The 19477-nt window shown below is 42.3% G+C and overlaps 1 protein-coding gene across 2 annotated transcripts in view; it reads left to right on the top strand.

The window, feature by feature from the left end:
* The first annotated feature begins 359 nt into the window (after window positions 1-359).
* LOC106604875 (protein diaphanous homolog 1) overlaps window positions 360-19477 on the top strand; it is a 66123-nt gene continuing 47005 nt past the window's right edge. For both annotated transcript variants that reach the window (XM_082975202.1, XM_082975201.1), the window contains exon 1: window positions 360-1129. In XM_082975202.1, coding sequence (XP_082831328.1) covers window positions 1031-1129 — 99 coding nt within the window. In that variant the 5' untranslated portion in view covers window positions 360-1030. The remainder of the gene's footprint in view (window positions 1130-19477) is intronic.

Genomic DNA, 19477 nt, shown 5'->3' with positions numbered 1-19477 from the left:
GTGACATGAATTGGTAGATTTGTTCTGTGGTTGTGTATAGTTGTGTTCTAAAGGGATCTTGTCATAGTGAATTATTTTGGAGCTGAGCTGGAGTTGTGTTGGACCGAGTAAAATATGACCCAAAAAATATAGCGGAGGGGGTATTCTGAAATTATAGGCTACTTTTCTCAAGTCTACATTTCAATCACTTAATGTTTCTCTTTTTATTAAGCAAGAGATTATTCATTTGTTTTGCATCATTCTACTTGACATGTGATTGTGGTTCACATTGATCAAATTTACAAGAATGATTTAAGGCCCTTCTACCCATCCATCTGTCATATCTCTCAGGTAATAGTTCTAGTGCGCATGGTCCTCCCCCACCCGTTCCAACTTGTTATGGCAGGAAGAAGCCTACCGTGGAAGGGTTTGAACGTTGTCACTCGGGAAAGTTAACTTGTTCCAGTAATGGAAACGAATTTGAGATGACTGTAATAATGGAGTCAACAGCGATATAACAAAGAACAACTTGTCTAATAGGAAAAACAACTTGTGGAAGTAGGAAGAGCCGTATTTTTTTTTTTGTACCGAGTTTTAGCCTAGCTAGCATTACATTAGCCATCAGTCACTACCGCACAGACACTCAGGGAGGCACGCAATGGTTTTTGGGGGGGGATTACGGACGACTCTCCTTGCGACGAAAATTGCACAACATTTGTTGTAATGGTAAAGTTTTGTTTGTTCCAACAACAAAGAGTCGTCAAGAGTAGCTACAATACGTTTCCTTTCCACTGTTTGGGGGGGTACTTTGAATTTCCCTCCTTTTTCAATCCAAGGCGGATGAAAAGGGGTTTGGGGTTGTTATCTAGCACCAGTTAACTAGCCATTTGCTAATAGTTGTAGTCAGTTCTCAAGGGTACTTAGCTATACTTTTTTTTTCGTCGGAAAGGACAACTTTTGATAACTTTGTATCGAGGCAAAATCGGGAAATCACCGGGTGTGTTTGTGGATTTATTTTTGTTCTCCCTTTTGAGGAAATTATCTCTACACAATGGATCCTAATTCAGGCAATTCTGCCTCTGCTCCCAAAAGCAAGAAGGACAAGAAAGAAAAGAAAAACTATGAAGATGGAGACGGCAAAAAGAAATTTGTACGTATTCATTAAATATTTCACTGATTGTGAGTTAACTAATAATGCACTCCTGTTCAATGTTACTTGGGAACTCTGAGTTGCTACTTTTTGGTAGAACAAGTGGCAGAAGTTGTCAGAACGTTACCACTTAGATATCTACCTAACAAACCTGTTTGTTTATTTAATTTGCAGCCAGTGATTTTACAACATTCAGTGTGTTTTCGGACTACTCTGAAATCTGCAAGGCTAATGTCAATCGTGTTAACGTTACGTGGTTTGTGAAAAAATGAGGAAGTAACTAGCTAGCTATCCTCATGTTAAAACTCAAGTGTTGCAACGAGCTTACTAATGTAGCAAACGGCTTGACTCGCGGTTTGGCAACAGTAACTGTTGCAGGTTAGCTAGCTAGTGTTTGTTTTGGAGATGGTTCGGGTTTTCCACAGGTTGCTGTCTCCGGATTGAACCTGGGTAAAGTTATAGTTTAAAGTACAGTACACATGGAATAAATTCCTTTCTCCACTTTCCCACGTAGGCAAACAATTTGCATCGTCTCCCTTGCGGGCTAGTATTCAGAAATGTCATTTACACATCAATGATAAAATAAACTAATAGGAATGGGAAATGGATTTAAATAATATGCTACTTTGCATCGTAGAGTAAAACACTGACATGTGGTACATCACACTGATTTGAAGTAGTCGCGTGGATGGCGATAGTGACGTCATAGCCATTTAGTACCCATGGCAAGAATGGGTGATTCAGTGTGATATCTAGAAGAGAGAGCACGGGGAGTCACCCGTAATTGCGGGTCATCATGGAGGGTAACGTGTCATTTAACCCCTGGCTAGTCTAGCAACAGTTGGAAACTGATATTCCACAGACAAATGGTAACCATAGAGGCCCAAATACACACCTGGTCAATGAGCACAGCTCCCCACCCTGTCACATGCTTTTTGTAAGACTCCAATCCCCCCTCCACCCTCTCTAGAAAGCCCTTCACTCTCCCCGTTCTGAAGGTGCCAGTGACAGATGTTCTCAGCCCAGGCGTCCTGCCATGCTCGCTAGAGCAGATGTTTGCAACTTGAATGATTTGGCCAGGTTCCATGTGTAGGCTATGTGATCTGGTTTGCATTATCTTGATATAGGCCTAAGCTATATCACCATTGGCGATTAGTGTTTTCCACTAGCGTCAGCTATAGAGCTGGTTAGACACTACCCTTTCAGCCAGGTACTTTTCCCACTTAAATGAACTAGGCTACTTTTTTTTTTTTTTTTTTTTTACAATTCTCAAGTCAGAAAAAAAGTCTGCCGAGCACACTCCCGCTAGATGCATATTCTAGCGATCTATTGATAGGATGGTCGCCTGTCAGTCACAAAGTGAGCAATGCCAAGGAAACACTGCTGGTTTGACAGTCTGCTGTGTGTGTGTGTGTGTGTGTGTGTGTGTGTGTGTGTGTGTGTTGTACTCTGTGGTTGCAGTCACATTTGAAATATATAGGTCCAGGGCTTGACATTATCTTTTTTGGACAAGTGGGACAGAGTTTTTTTTATTTTTATTATTATTTTTTTTACTTGCCATTGGCAAAAAAAGGTGACTGAATGCAAGGAACTACTTCACAAAATACATATTATTATCACTGGTGTTGACAATGGAAGGCTGCTGGTCTCTGATCCCATGTAGTATATCTCCTGCTGTGTGGCCTTGAGCAAGGCACTTAACCCCCCACAAAGTAAAATACTGCACGATAGGCTGCACGTGGTCTGTCAACCCCCCCATACTTGGTGTGCAGGCTTTTGATCCAACCCTGCTCAAACACACCAGAGTCAGCCTTTTTATTTTAATATTTGTATTTTTTTTATACAATGTGGGGTGTTCTGGCAGGGCTGAAGATGGTTATCTATTTAGTCTGTTGTATGCTATATCATTATTTTACCTTCTGCTCAATTTCTCTAGCTTTCCTCTGGCAACGGCACACTGGCACACACCATGACTTTTCCAGGATTTTCATTGCTGACCAAAAAGGAGCTATAACTGGGCAAATGGAGTGCATTCGGAAATTATTCAGACCCCTTGACTTTTTCCACATTTTGTTACGTTAGTGTTATTCTGAAATTGATTTTTTTTTTGATCCCTCAATCTACACAATACTCAATGACAAAGAAATAGTTTTTTTTACATTTTGAAAATGTGTGTGTGTATATATATATATATATCTCACATTTTACATACCTATTCAGACCCTTTACTCAGTACTTTTGAAGCACCTTTGGCAGTGATTACAGCTTTGTCTTCTTGGGTATGACGCAACAAGCTTGGCACACCTGTATTTGGGGAGTTTCTCCCATTCTTCTCTGCAGATACTCTCAAGCTCTGTCGGGTTGGATGGGGTGCGTTGCTGTGGAGCTATTTTCAGGTCTCTCCAGAGATGTTTGATCGGGTTCAAGTCCGGGCTCTGGCTGGGCCACTCAAGGACATTCAGAGACTTGTCCCTTAGCCACTTTTGGTTGTGTTGGTTGTGTGCTTAGTGTTGTTGTCCTGTTTGAAGGTGAACCTTCTCCCCAGTCTGAGGTCCTGAGTGCTCTGGAGCAGGTTTTGATCAAGGATCTCTCTGTACTTTGCTCCGTTCATCTTTCCCTCGATCCTGACTAGTCTCCCAGTCCCTGCCTCTGAAAACATCTCCACAGCATGATTCTGCCACCACCATGCTTCATTGTAGGGATGGTGCCAGGTTTCTTCCAAATGTGACGCTTGGCATTCAGGCCAAAGAGTTCAATCTTGGTTTCATCAGACCAGGGAATCTTGTTTCTCATGGTCTGAGAGTCCTTTAGGTGCCTTTTGGCAAACTCCAATCGGGCTGTCGTGCCTTTTATTGAGGAATGGCTTCCATTTGGCCGCTCTACTGTAAAGGCCTGATTGGTGGAGTGCTGCAGAGATGGTTGTCCTTCTAGAAGGTTCTCTCATCTCCACAAAGGAACCCACGCCCACCTACATTTTATTTTTCTTCCACCCCAGTAGCCGGACGCCGCTCTGGTCTGGTGGAAGTTTTGGCACCGTGTCAGCTCTCCACAGCTGACTGGCCGGTGCTAGGCAGGGTTCCATCCCCGAAGGGGTTTCCCCCTTCCCTGGAGAACGGAGCTGATCTCGACCCAACAAACCAGCCATGGAGGTACATCACTCGCCGTGGAAGTCAAAGAAGGCGTCCTCTGGCAATAGGCGTCTCCATGGAGATGTTGAGCCCGGAACTGACACAGACCAGAAACAGCTTTGCCACCCTGGATCCAGAGGTTCCCGGCGCCTCTGTCCTTGGTGGCTTCCCAATCAAGATCGGATCCGGAGGTACCTGCATCTTCGTCCTTGGCTCTGTCTCCCTCTCCGGTGGCTTCTACCTCGGGTTCAAATCCTCGGAGCTCCCAGCCTCACCAGACCGTGAGGCTGCCTGAGAGACCGGCCCATTCAACATCATCAGCTGTCATCATAGGCAGCTCTATGGTGAGAAACATCTCGGCCCCCAAGGCAAAAACCCTGTGCTACCCAGGAGCATGAGTACAGGACATCACAAGGCTGCTTCCGACTGTTCTACCACAGATGCCGGGAGCTGACCCTATCGTAGTCCATGTGGGGTCAAATTACATCAGGAGGGATAGCTCGGAACATCAAAATGGATTTTAAAGAACTGATTTTAGCATTAAGACTCCAAAAAACTGCCAATAATTTCAGGTCCTGTACCATCGTTGGGCCGTGGGTGTGAAAGATTCAGCAGACTGCTGGCATTACACATTTGGCTAAAAGATTATTGTAGCTCTGCTGGAATCACTTTTATTGATAACTTTGACACCTTCTGGAAACAGAAGATACTCGACAGGAATGACAGAGTCCATCCAAATCATCTTGGCTCCTGGACTCTGTCCACGCATTTCAAGGCTGCGTTGAAACAATGACTGGTAAATGATCCAAGACCAGCTCAGTCAGTCCCTACCATTGTGACAATGAGTTGTCATAATGCTGCATCAAATCTACATGATCTTAGGGGCATTGGCAAACACTGTAAGTAATTTAGTTTATGTACCCCTAATTGCACCGAATACATCTGTTTACCCTACAGCTATTGTAAGCAGTAATCATGAGCCTATAAACCAGAGTTACACTGTTAGCACTGAGGCGGTGTGCAATAGTTGGAAGACCACTTTTTGCAGCTCACCCTGCGCTATCAGCTCCAATGTAAATAACATGGGTAAGTCTACCTCTGATAAGCTTCCCAGTAAAGCATTAAAAACAATCACGCAACCCAGAAAAGTGCCAAAGATAGCCCATATTAACATATGTAGCCTAAGAATCAAGGTCCATGAAGTCAATAACTTGCTTGTAACAGATGACATTCATATTCTATCTCTGAAACTCACTTAGATAATTCCTTTGATGACAGTGGTATTAATACATGGTTATAACATCTACCGAAAAGACAGAAATGCCAACGGAGGCGGTGTTGCGGTCTATATTCAGAACCACATTCCTGTAAAGATTAGAGATGATCTAATGTTAAATACTGTTGAAGTAATATGGCTACAGGTTCATCTGCCTCACATAAAGCCCATTCTTGTGGGAAGCTGCTATAGACCACCAAGTGCTAACAGTCAGTATCTGGATAATGTGTGTGAAATGCTTGATAATATATGTGATATCTACAGAGAAGTATGTTTTCTGGGTGGTTTTTAAATATTGGCTGGCTGTCATCAAGCTGCCCACTCAGGAAAAAACTTTAAACTGTAACCAGTGGCTGCAATCTGGATCAGGTTGTCAGTCAACCTACCAAGGTAGTTACAAACAGCACAGGAATTAAATCATCAACATGTATTGATCACATCTTTACTAAAGCTACAGATATTTGCTTCAAAGCAGTATCCAAATCCATAGGCTGTAGTGATCATAATATAATAACCATTAGAGGTCGACCGATTAATCGGAATGGCCGATTTAATTAGGGCCGATTTCAAGTTTTCATAACAATCGGTATTTTTGGACACCGATTTGTTTTTTTAAATGATTATTATTATAATTTTTTTAACTAGGCAAGTCAGTTAAGAACACATTCTTATTTTCAATGACGGCCTAGGAACGGTGAGTTAACTGCCTTGTTCAGGGGCAGAACGACAGATTTTTACCTTGTCAGCTCGGGGATTCATTTTTGTAACCTTCCGGTTACTAGTCCAATGCTCTAACCACCTGCCTTACATTGCACTCCACGAGGAGCCTGCATGGCAGGCTGACTACCTGTTACGCGAGGGCAGCAAGAATCCAAGGTAAGTTGCTAACTAGCATTAAACTTATCTTATAAAAAACAATCAATCTTAACATAATCACTAGTTAACTACACCTGGTTGATATTACTAGTTTATCTAGCGTGTCCTGCGTTGCATATAATCGATGCGGTGCCTGTTCATTTCTCATTGAATCACAGCCTACTTCGACAAACGGGTGATGATTTAACAAGCGCATTTGCGAAAAAAGCACTTTCGTTGCACCAATGTACCTAACCATAAACATTAATGCCTTTCTTTAAAATCATTACACAAGTATATATTTTTAAACCTGCATATTTAGTTAATATTGCCTGCTAACATGAATTTCTTATAACTAGGGAAATTGTGTCACTTCTCTTGCGTTCCGTGCAAGCAGTCAGGGTATATGCAGCAGTTTGGGCCACCTGGCTCATTGCGAACTGTGTGAAGTCCATTTATTCCTAACAAAGGCCATAATTAATTTGCCATAATTGTACATAATTATGACATAACATTGAACGTTGCACAATGTAACAGCAATATTTAGACCTAGGGATGCCATCCGTTAGATAAAATACGTAACGGTTCCGTATTTCACTGAAAGAATAAACGTTTTGTTTTCGAAATGATAGTTTCCAGATTCGGCCATTTTAATGACCTAAGGCTCGTGTTTCTGTGTTATTATGTTATAATTAAGTCTATGACTTGATAGAGCAGTCTGACTGAGCGATGGTAGGCACCAGCAGGCTCGTAAGCATTCATTCAAACAGCACTTTCGTGCGTTTGCCAGCAGCTCTTCGCAATGCTTCAAGCATTGTGCTGTTTATGACTTCAAGCCGATCAACTCCCGAGATTAGGCTGGTGTAACCGATGTGAAATGGCTAGCTAGTTAGTGGGGTGCGCACTAATAGCGTTTCAAATGTCACTCGCTCTGAGACTTGGAGTAGTTGTTCCCCTTGCTCTGCATGGGTAATGCTGCTTCGAGGGTGGCTGTTGTCAATGTGTTCCTGGTTCGAGCCCAGGTAGGAGCGAGGAGAGGGACGGAAGCTATACTGTTACACTGGAAATACTAAAGTGCCTATAAGAACATCCAATAGACAAAGGTATATGAAATACAAATCGTATATAGAGAGAGAGAGAGAGAGAGAGAGAGAGGTCCTATAATAACTACAACCTAAAACTTCTTACCTGGGAATATTGAGGACTCATACTCATGTTAAAAGGAACCACCAGCTTTCATATGTTCTCATGTTCTGAGCAAGGAACTTAAATGTGAGCTTTTTCACATGGCACATATTGCACTTTTACTTTCTTCTCCAACACTTTGTTTTTATATTATTTAAACCAAATTGAACATGTTTCATTATTTATTTGAGGCTAAATTGATTTTATTGATGTATTATATTAATTTAAAATTAGTGTTAATTCAGTATTGTTGTAATTGTAATTAGTAAAAAATAATAATCGGCCGATTTAATTGGTATCGGCTTTTACGGTCCTCCAATAATCGGCATCGGCGTTTAAAAATCATAATCGGTCGACCTCTAATAACCATATCTAGGAAAACCAAAGTTCCAAAGGCTGGGCCTAATATAGTGTATAAGAGGTCATACAAGAAGTTTTTTAGTGATTCGTATGTTGATGATGTAAAGAATATTTGCTGATCTATGGTGTGTAATGAGGAGCAACCAGACGCTGCACTTGACGCATTTATGAAACGACTTATTCCAGTTACTAATAAGCATGCACCGATTTAAGAAAATTCTTGTAAAAACTTAAATCCCTGCTAGCGTCCCAACACGACAACAGCCAGTGAAATTGCAGGGCGCCAAATTCAAAACAGAAATCTCATAATTACAATTCCTCAAGCATACAAGTATTATACACCATTTTAAAGATAAACTTCTTGTTAATCCAGCCACAGTGTCTGATTTCAAAAAGGCTTTACGGCGAAAGCATACCATACGATTGTTAGGTCAGCGCCTAGTCATAAAAAAACATACAGCCATTTTCCAGCCAAAGAGAGGAGTCACAAAAGGCAGAAAGAGAGAAAATGAATCACTAACCTTTGATCTTCATCAAATGGCACTCATAGGACTTCATGTTAAACAATACATGTATGTTTTTGTTTGATAAAGTTCATATTTATATCCAAAAATCTGTTTACATTGGCGCGTTATGTTCAGTAATGTTTTGCCTACAAAACATCCAGTGATTTTGCAGAGAGCCACATCAATTTACAGAAATACTCAAACTTTGATGAAAGATACAAGTGTTATGCATAGGATTATAGATAAACTTCTCCTTAATGCAACCACTGTGTCAGATTTCAAAAAAGCTGTACGGTGAAAGCACACCATGCGATAATCTGAGTACAGCGCTCATCCACCAAAACAAGCCATACAGATACCCGCCATGTTGTGGAGTCAACAAAAGTCAGAAATAGTGTTATAAATATTCACCTACCTTTGATCTTCATCGGAATGCACTCCCAGGAATCCCAGTTCAACAATACATTTTTTTTTTTTCGATAAAGTTAATCTTTGTCTAAATACCTCCTTTTTGTTTGTGCGCATGATCAACAACTAAAGGCTTTCAGCTGAGGCAGTTACTGTGACTGGTCTTATTCGCTCCCCTTTCACAATAGAAGCCTGGAACAACATTCTAAAGACTGACATCTAGTGGAAGCCTTAGGAATTGCAATCTGACCAAATTTACACTGTATATTGGATAGGCAATCACTTGAAAAACTACAAACCTCAGATTTCCCACTTCCTGGTTGGATTTTTCTCAGGTTTTCGCCTGCCATTTGAGTTCGGTTATACTCAGACATCATTCAAACAGTTTTAGAAACTTCAAATCTACTAATAATATGCATATCCTAGCTTCTGGGCCTGAGTAGCAGGCAGTTTACTCTGGGCACGCTTTTCTTCCAGATGTGAAAATACTGCCCCCTATCCCAAAGAAGTTAAATTACATTTTTGGGATTTTTTTTTGTCAGATGGCTCATCCATCACAAAGCCCACTGATATTGCAAACTACTTTAATGACTTTTTCATTGGGACGGGCATGTATATGTGCTTTCTTGAGCAGGGGGACCTTGCGGGCGCTGCAGGATTTCAGTCCTTCACGGCGTAGTGTGTTACCAATTGTTTTCTTGGTGACTATTGTCCCAGCTGCCTTGAGATCATTGACAAGATCCTCCTGTGTAGTTCTGGGCTGATTCCTCACCGTTCTCATGATCATTGCAACTCCACGAGGTGAGATCTTGCATGGAGCCCCAGGCCGAAGGAGATTGACAGTTCTTTTGTGTTTCTTCCATTTGTTAATAATCGCATCAACTGTTGTTACCTTCTCACCAAGCTACTTGGCGACGGTCTTGTAGGTCTACAATCTTGTCCCTGACATCCTTGGAGAGCTCTTTGGTCTTGGCCATGGTGGAGAGTTTGTAATCGGATTGATTGATTGCTTCTGTGGACAGGTGTCTTTTCATACAGGTAACAAGCTGAGATTAGGAGCACTCCCTTTAAGAGTGTGCTCCTAATCTCAGCTCGTTACCTGTATAAAAGACACTTGGGAGGCAGAAATCTTTCCAATTAAGAGAGGGTCATACTTATTTCCCTCATTAAAAAACATGCAGTTTTCTGGATTTTTTTGTTGTTATTCTGTCTCTCACTGTTCAAATAAACCTACCATTAAAATTATAGACTGATCATTTCTTTGTCAGTGGGCAAATGTACAAAATCAGCAGGGGATGTAATACTTTTTTCCCTCATTGTATTTCTAATGTTTTTGATAGGAATGTAGCCATCTACATTTTCTGATGTTTTCCTTGAAGTTAATTTTGCATTTACAGGAGAAAATTAGGCTACACCAAGAAAATACTGGAGAAAAGTAGCTGCACATCAGTCAGAGTTCTGTCTGCTGATAGAATGCCTGTTTGTGAGTTCTCATCCGAGTGGAGAAGTGCAACTGAAGCACAAAATAAGTCTGATGCCGAGCAGAAATGACGAAAGCATTTTAGATCTACGTTTACAAGACGCAGCAAGATATTTCTTATGCGTTTTGTAGTGTTTCCCTGCATAAAAACCGCAGAATTCTGAGTTAACGTGAACCCTGTGTTACAATGTTACGTGGATATTTTTGTTTAATTTAGAAAAAGCCTTTTTCAGTGTGAAAATCAGGTTAAAATAGGCCTATATTAGGCTGTACTTTTTTCTCTCTCGCTAAAATGAATACTCACGCAAGTATTCGAATAACCGTGCACATCCCTCACACACAGACACACACACAATGTGTGATAGCCTTTTGTTGTCACAGGAATTTTGAGGTCAGAGGTCAGAGAGATGTGATGATAAAGCTCTGTTGGGTGGATCCGCCATATCAGGTGTCCCTTATCTGTTACGTAATTGCGCCCAACGATCGTTCTACCAGTGTTTCATTCTCAGACATGATGGCGTTGGTGACAATGATGACACAACAAGCTTTGTCCCTGCACTATCTTGGATGGGTCGTTTTTTGCAATGTGACCCCATATCAAACTTACGTGAAAACACTGTCCGATGACGTCAACCCTCCAACTGCTGATCTAAGCCCTCAATTCGACTTCTTTTGCTTATTATTGCTGTTCTTCAGTAAGTTATTTTTGAGTAGAGACCAGGTTATAGAGATTGGTTTTAGTGCAGTTGACAAGAGACTGGGGTATTGCTCTCCTTTAGCATGCGGCAGTTAGCTTAAGGACGATGCTATCATGCTGCCTCGGCTCTTAGAGCTTTACTCCACACCGCTCTGCACTTTGTTGTGCTGTGTGGTCTCTGAGGGGACAGCCTTGGGCACAGAGGTCATTAGATCAACCCTGCCTAGACACTCCTCAAGCAGAAATAACATTTTCCAGCATGCACCACTGCCTTCCACCTGCTGCCCACCAGACGGATGCCACTGATTTGACTCATGAACCCTCTGACCGTAATCCTACACACACAGTTACACTCTGAGTTTTCAGAACCCTCTAACACGACCGGGTAAATCCCATATGAATTCATAATCACTTTTTTTGACAGCCATCCTTTCGATTTTAAACACATTTCTATATGTTTGCCCATGGAAGAAGTGGTGAGAAAGTTACTATTTGGACATTTTCATATTTGCATATGTTGTAGCTTAGACCCTGCTTTACATCTGAGGTTTTTGTGTTGTGTCCGCTATTGGTTGAGACGCATGCTCTTGAATACAGGGTGGTTATCATTTCCGTCAGACATTGAATTCATAGAATGGACCTATGCCTTTAAACCACTGCAACAGGGCTCTACGGGGGGGGGGGGGGCAAACCATTTTGCTCACATTTGCGCCAAAAATGAGATGTGTGCGTACTGAAAAAGTAAAGTATGAGCACGTGTGCGAGTTGTGATTCAAAGCAAAACAAAATGCTGCCGTAGCTATTTTCAAAGTATTTCTGTCGTTTTTGTTTCATAGCTGGTAGCTAGCTAAGTCACACAAAGAACTAGTCCCATATATGCCACCTTGTGCAGCAACAGTGCCTGGGGTGCTATGTGCACTGAGAGTAAGGGGCTGAAAGATTCATTTTTAGAAGCGCACAGGCATAGAAGTTGGTAGAATTTACACTAAAGTCTTCTAAATGTAACATTCTCCTCCCTTGTTTTGGCTATTTACATTTTGTTCACACACTAGGTTGTTTTTCAATGTTAGTTTGAGCTTGCTCAACTGCTAGGGAAGAGATGTCGGAGAATCTCAGGTCTCACAGAAAGACATGCGAGTCCCACAACTTTAACGGCCCGCCGCTTAAAGGGCAGCTGAATATTTTTGTCTCACCTAAGTGACTCATATTTGAGGGTACGTTGTACTTGATTTAGCATGGAACACTCAACAAAAAAAAATAAATTCAAAAACTTTTAGTCATTTTTTATCATTGTGCTCCTGAATTTCAACATGTGCTTCTAAATATTTCTACACCGGAGCACATGTGCTCCTTGTAAAAAATGTCAGCTGAGAGTCCTGTGCAATTTTAGCTGGTACACCATTGAATTTGAATTGAAATTTGAAATACTGTAAAACAGGTCAACTTTGAGCACCTTTTATCTCTTGAATGTTTTGGCATTCAGGCTCAAAAGTCACTTTCTGAGCAATACGTATGGAAGGTTTCGTTCAAATCAAAAAGGGGTGCTGTCAAAAAGGGATTGAATTCAAAAGGATTTACCCTTCCCTTAAAATCTATCAGTAGAGTTGTTCAGTCTCTCATTAGCTGTGCAGACAAGTGCACCTGGCTGTGCAACCTCTCTCTCTCTCTCTCTCTCTCTCTCTCTCTCTCTCTCTCTCGATAAGAGCATATTGTAGCTCAGAGAATGAGAGCTCATGTGAAACTGGAGTGGTTAATGCACTCTTAGCTCTGAGGTGAATGTGAGTGAGGCGGAGGGAAGGGAACACAGGGTGAGAGGTGTAGGGAGCACCGGAGGAGGATGCAAATGAGCCTAGTAGAGATTCCACAGTAGATTAAGAAGAAGACATTGCAAAATGAAAATGACTTGGATCTGATTTAATGGTGTTTTTAGTCTTGTCTTTTTTTGCTCAGAAAAGGGGGGGGGGGATTAAATGGCTCGAAGAGAATCAAATGGTTTAGGCTATAGGCTACCTCAGCTCTTTGTAGTCTATTTGAATGGGATCCTTGCTCAAGTGCACTCTGATCCAATCCAAATGTGCACTACTCTAGTTCTTAAGGGGCACCGTCCTGCTGACAAGTAGGAAAAACATTCTATATATTTATTATTATTGTTATAGAAAGCCTATAGACCTACACTGTGGCCCTTGACAACTGGAGTTGTACACCCCTCTCTCTGAGCTGAGAGCGTATTATGTATGCTTGACACATTTAGCTGATAGACAGAGCAGGTCCAGAGTCTGTAGCCTAAAGAGTGTGCTCCATCTGTCCTTATTCTGAATAAGTGAGTTGTGTAAAAAGTCTTCACATTGTTAAGGAAAAGCAGGTGGATGAATGCACTCGCTCACTGCAGGAATCGCATCTACATAATCTCTTTTAAAAATAGTGAGCCAGCATGTTTCCAGCACTTATTTCCATGACTCATTTTAAAATACATTTTCTCATGATCTCTGTCTCTCTGCAGCAGATATACACTCAGTGGCCAGTTTATTAGGTACACCCACCGAGTACCGGGTCGGACCCAGCTTTGCCACAACAGCCTGAATTGTCCACTTCTCAGCTGTCCAGTGCTGGTGATCACTGGAGCCGCTTCTTGTTGTTTTTTACTGATAGTAGTGGAACCGTGTGTGGTCGTCGGCTGCAATAGCCCATCCTTGACGAGGACCGACGATGTTGTGCATTCCGAGATGCGGTTCTGTACACCACTGTTGTACTGCGCCTTTATCTGCCTTTTTGTGACCCGTCAGTTAGCGTGATTCTTGCCATTCTTCTTTGACCTCTCAATGAGCCGTTTTCCCCACAGGAATGCCGCTGACTGGATGTTTTGGGTTTGTCGCACCCTTCTCTGTAAACCCTAGAGGAGGCCGGCCATTTCTGAGATACTAGAACCAGTGCGCCTGGCATCGGCGACCATAACACGCTCAGTCGCTTAGGTCACTCGTTTTTCCCCTTTCTAACTTTCAATCGAACAGTAACTCGATGCCTGTCTACCTGCTTTATATAGCAAGCCACGGCCACGTGACTCACTGTCTAGGATCCAACCATTTTCGTGAACGGGTGGTGTACCTACTAAAAGTGTATAGTTAGCAATAGTTTGGAACGTTGCAATAAAATCCCAGTATCAAATCGCAATACATATAGAATTGCTGGTTCGCGATACATATCGGCACCTGAGTATCGCGATAACATCGTATCGCGATGTCCCTGGCAATTCCCTGGGGCTCCCGAGGGGCGCAGCGGTCTAAGGCACTGCATCTCAGTGCAAGAGGCGTCACTGCTGTCCCTGGTTCGAATCCAGGCTACGTCACATCCGGCCGTTATTGGGAGTACCATAGGGCGGCGTGTGGCCCAGCGTCGTCCGGGTTTGGCCGGTATAGGCCCGTCATTGTAAGTAAGAATTTGTTCTTAACTGACTTGCCTAGTTAAATAAATAAATAAATACATTTAAATAAATCAAACGTTCCTAACCCTACTACTGATGTGGTCTCCCAGCACTAGATGATTGCCATGTGTTGAGTCATTGAAATGGCTGTGTAGTGGGTGACTGCTGTGGTGTTTCTCCCAGTGTCAGTCAGTCAGATGAGTGACACCAGCACGGCGCTAACGGAACTGGACACAGCCACAAGGGACACGGGTGCTGTGACAACCTCTACTCTTCAAACGTCAGGGCTGAAGAGCTGCGTGTTGGTGTGCATTCTGCCTTATAATTGTGCGCACCTATTTGTTGTGGAATGTGTGAGAGAGGGCGGCAAAGAACCAGAACACTGCTGACTTCATTCTCTGTTAGAGAATGAAGTCACGTTAGTGAATTTCCCCGTTCTTCTCTCAAGGACTTTGAACAAGTGCCTGTGTGTGTGCATGGAGCCCACTGCTTGGTTTTTATTGAATATTCCACACATTTAACTGCTGCTGCTGCTGGTTCCACCTGCTTTGATGGTGACAGATTGCTCTTTTGCACGGTTGACTTGAGTGAACCAACAGCTAGGCTATACATACGCTTTATTCTGGCTATTTCTCCTCTCGGTTTTATCACTGGTAAATTCTGACTATTCCTTTTTGACACATTCTACAAACTCATGCCTCTTCCCTTCATCGCCAAACAGGGCTCGCATTAATCCCGATATTGAATTTAGGCCACTCTCTGCTGTGTTTGCCGCTGAGCTGCTCTTGAGACTAGAGCTGGCACAATTACACTGTAACCGTGTAGGCCTAACCAACAGTTATGGATGAAGATAAATACAAAGTGTAAAGCGGTTATTTTATGTTTGGTGTGGAACAAACATCTGGCTGAAGACGGGACGGCTGGGCATTCATGCGGTTGAGTCAGCATCTGCTGTAACATGGGCCTCCGCAACGTTATGAAACCTTGTTTTCTCCTTGCTGAAACAAGCAAGGCGGTGTAGCAAACGAGCCTTCGGTTGTCTAGGCAACGCCCCCCCCCCCCCCCCTCCCCGCAACCCATGCAGTCAGGATCGGAGGAGAAAATGTGCGTCTTAAAAATGATTTGAACGGTTATTACGGTGACTGGTCATTTGACTGATCAATAACCATCATCCAAAGGTAACGCTGTACTTGACACCCAGCGTCATAACATGTTATGACACGGTTATTACATGTTATACCGTAATATGGTAATAACACTGTCATGACACATATTTAGACCTGTTGTGACACATTGTGTTATTTTATGGCTGGTACATGACGCTGGCTGTCAAGTAAAGTGTTACCCATCCAAAATGTCATGATGGTCACAGCCCGAGCTGAGAAATATGCTAACCTTTCAACTCTTCAGTTGTATTTATAGGAGTGGGAGTCATTTCTTCTTTTTGTTTTCCCACACCCTTTTTTTTGTTTCTCTTCGTTTTTATTTCCCCCTTCGTTTTAGGAAACAGTTGGGTTACAGTATTACCTGATTTTTACTATCAATGTTCCGTTACTAAGTTTCAAGTCTTCACGATGCCAATTTGACTTAGTAATTGTGTGTGTACATAGACACAAGCGTTTTGACTCTTTGGTCTATATTGTTTCAGAAATCCGAAACAGGAAGTTATATTTTTCTTCCCCATTGCCCATTTATATCACTACACCCCTCCTCTCCATCCATTGTTGCAGGACTCAAAGGCACCCGCGTGGGTAGTGAATACGTTCACATAACTCAAACTCACTATTTACATTTTTAACCATACTGTCACTGAGAAGGAGTGCTAGGCTACCTCATGGTTAAAGGACGCAGGGCCTTACTCTTATTAGTGAGCGCTAATGGACACATGGGTAGTAAATACACAGGGAGATGAATCAGGGAAAGGCAACTGGCAACCTGTTTAACATGCCCTGTTTATCTTACCAACACGATATGGGCAAAACATCTAGACCTTATTTTTTTTTAACCAAATATTGCAATTGATTTAAGAGCGCAAGTGAAAACATTTGGGGTTACTGTTGGAATCATGGAAGTAGAATGATTATTCTAATTCTAGAATGTAATAGTGGGCACTTTGAGTACAGTATTTGACATGACAGCGAATGGAAAAAGCCAGGGAGGTCTTCATAGAATTAGAATACTGACAGGATCTCTATGGAGGCGTGAATGTTTGACTGATCACTGACAGCCATTATCCATTCCAAGCTTTTATTATTTTTTTGGTCACATATTTCCTGCTGTGGCTTTCCAGCCTGTAGGTTCTGCAGCACTTTATATCACCATAGTAACACACTTCCTGATTTTCGAGCGGTCCAATCAGAGTGCTGCACAACTTACTGAGGTGTCTCACCTCAGCCAAACGAATCCACATCACTTCAGCCACACTAAACATGAGGATATCTTAGGGTCGAATCCATTTTGGCTTCTGCAAATTAACTTGAAATTGCCCATTTTAAAATATTGTGCACAGCTTGTAATATTGAATTGTGTCCCGAGAGTGTCAGTTGAGTGAGGCACCAGACGGGTATCATTTTAAAGGACAAAAGCCGCTCATTCCTTTTTAATTTACGGTGTTTAACACTATGTGAGAACAATATTTTTTTTTGTGAACATGTTTCATTTTGGCGTTTTTATAATAAGGTTGGAGGAAACATGGAAAATTGTTGTGGAAATCTGTTGCTACAAAATCCACAATGCAAACGTAGCTACACACAATAATACCAATGACAATTTCAGCTTGTAATGTAGCTAGTTAGTGCAGTTTGTTGCGATTTTATAGCTATCAATTTAGGAGTCAACAATCTTACCATGTTCAACCTGCAGATCGATGTGCCTCAGTGGAGTCTACCATTCACAACGGCAGCTATACTTTTGAGGAGATGGGAAACATTGCCCAATGCTACGTCAATGGGCCGCGCAGTGCATTTTGGGCCATTCTGGGACAAGGAGCGCAAAAAAAAAAAAACATTAGCATGAATTTCGTCAACAAGAAGTACAACATTACAAATCTTTACAAAAATGCACTGTATTTTCAAATAAATTGCCTTTCGAAAGTATTCAGACCCCTTGACTTTTAACGCATTTTGTTACGTTACAGCCTTATTCTAAAATTGATTAAATAGTTATTTTTTCTCATCAATCTACACATAATACCCCATAATTACAAAGCGAAAAACAGGTTTTTAGAAATATGTTATTTACATAAGTATTCAGACCCTTTTGCTATGAGACTCAGGTGCTATTGAGCTCAGGTGTATCCTGTTTCCATTGCTTTTCCTTGATGTTTCTACAACTTGATTGGAGTCCACCTGTGGTAAATTCAATTGTTTGGAAATGATTTGGAAAGGCACACACCTGTCTATATAAGGTCCCACAGTTGACAGTGAATGTCAGAGCAAAAACCAAGCCATGAGGTCAAAGGAGTTGTCCGTAGAGCCCCGAGACAGGATTGTGTCGAGGAACAGATCTGGGGAAGGGTACCGAAAACTTTCTGCAGCATTGAAGGTCCCCAATAACACAGTGCTCTTCATTCTTAAATGGAAGAAGTTTGGAACCACCAAGACTCCTAGAGCTGGCCGCCCGGCCAAACTGAGCAATCCGGGGAGTTGGGCCTTGGTCAGGGAGGTGACCAAGAATCCGATGGTAACTAACAGAGCTCCAGAGTTCCTCTGTGGAGATGGGAGAACCTTCCAGAAGGACAACCATCTCTGCACCACGCCACCAATCAGGTCTCTATGGTAGAGTGGCCAAATGTAAGCCACTCCTCAGTAAAAGGCACATGACAGGACTCTCAGACCATGAGAAACAAGATTATCTGGTCTGATGAAACCAAGATTGAACTCTTTGGCCTGAATGCCAATCGTCATGTCTGGAGGAAACCTAGCTCCATCCCTACGATGGTGCCAGGCTCCCTAGTGACGCAGCGGTCTAAGGCACCGCATATCAGTGCTAGAGGCGTCACTACAGACCCTGGTTCAATTCCAGGCGGTTTCACAACCGGCCGGGATTGGGAGTCCCATAGGGCGGCGCACAATTGGCCCAGTGTCGTCCAGGTTATGGTTTGGCCGGGGTAGGTCGTCATTGTAAATAATAATTTGTTCTTAACTGACTTGTAGAGTTACATTTTTAAAAATACTGTGAAGCATGGTGGTGGCAGCATCATTCTGTGGGGGTGTTTTTCAGCGGCATAGACTGGGAGACTAGTCAGGATTGAGGCAAAGATGAATGGAGCAAAGTATAGCGATATCCTTGATGAAGAGCACTCAAGACCTCAGACTGGGGTAAAGGTTCACCTTCCAACAGGACAACGACCCTAAGCACACAGCCACCACACGCGGGAGTGGCTTCCGGACAAGTCTCTGAATGTCCTTGAGTGGCTGAGCCATAGCCCGGATTTCAACCCGATCGAACATCTCTGGAGAGACCTGAAAATAGCTGTGCAGTGAAGCTCCCTATCCAACCTGAGAGCTTAAGAGGATCTGCAGCGAAGAATGAAACTCCCCAAATACAGGTGTGCCAAGCTTGTAGTGTCATACCCAAGAAGACTTGAGGCTGTAATCGCTGCCAATGGTGCTTCAGCAAAGTAGTGAGTAAAGGATCTGAATACTTATGTAAATTTGATATTTCAGTTTAATGTTCAATACATTTGCAAAAAAAAAATCTAAACCTGTTTTTGCTTTGTTTTTGTGTGTAGATTGTTTTGTTTCCTCAATCTAATCAATTTTAGAATAAGGCTGTAACACAAAATGTGGGAAAAGTCAAGTGGTCTAAGTACTTTCCGACCGCATTATGATTAACTTGCTATCTGTAGTAATGTATAGTGTTGGAATTGTGACATCACCTACTTTCGATGAAAATAGTCACGTTTCTCGACATATACACTGACTTTGAGAAGGGATCGCGTGGCAATTAGCTTAGCAACCGCGTGACGCAGCATGACAATGTAAACACGATTGGTCGACAGTCTGCTGGGTGGGGTGTTACGCTTTCCTTTATT

Source organism: Salmo salar, chromosome 05 (assembly GCF_965601325.2).
Source record: "Salmo salar chromosome 05, fSalSal1, whole genome shotgun sequence".
NCBI lineage: Eukaryota > Metazoa > Chordata > Actinopteri > Salmoniformes > Salmonidae > Salmo > Salmo salar.
The sequence above is the reverse complement of the archived record's forward strand: the minus strand, read 5'-3'. Positions and strand labels throughout refer to the sequence as shown.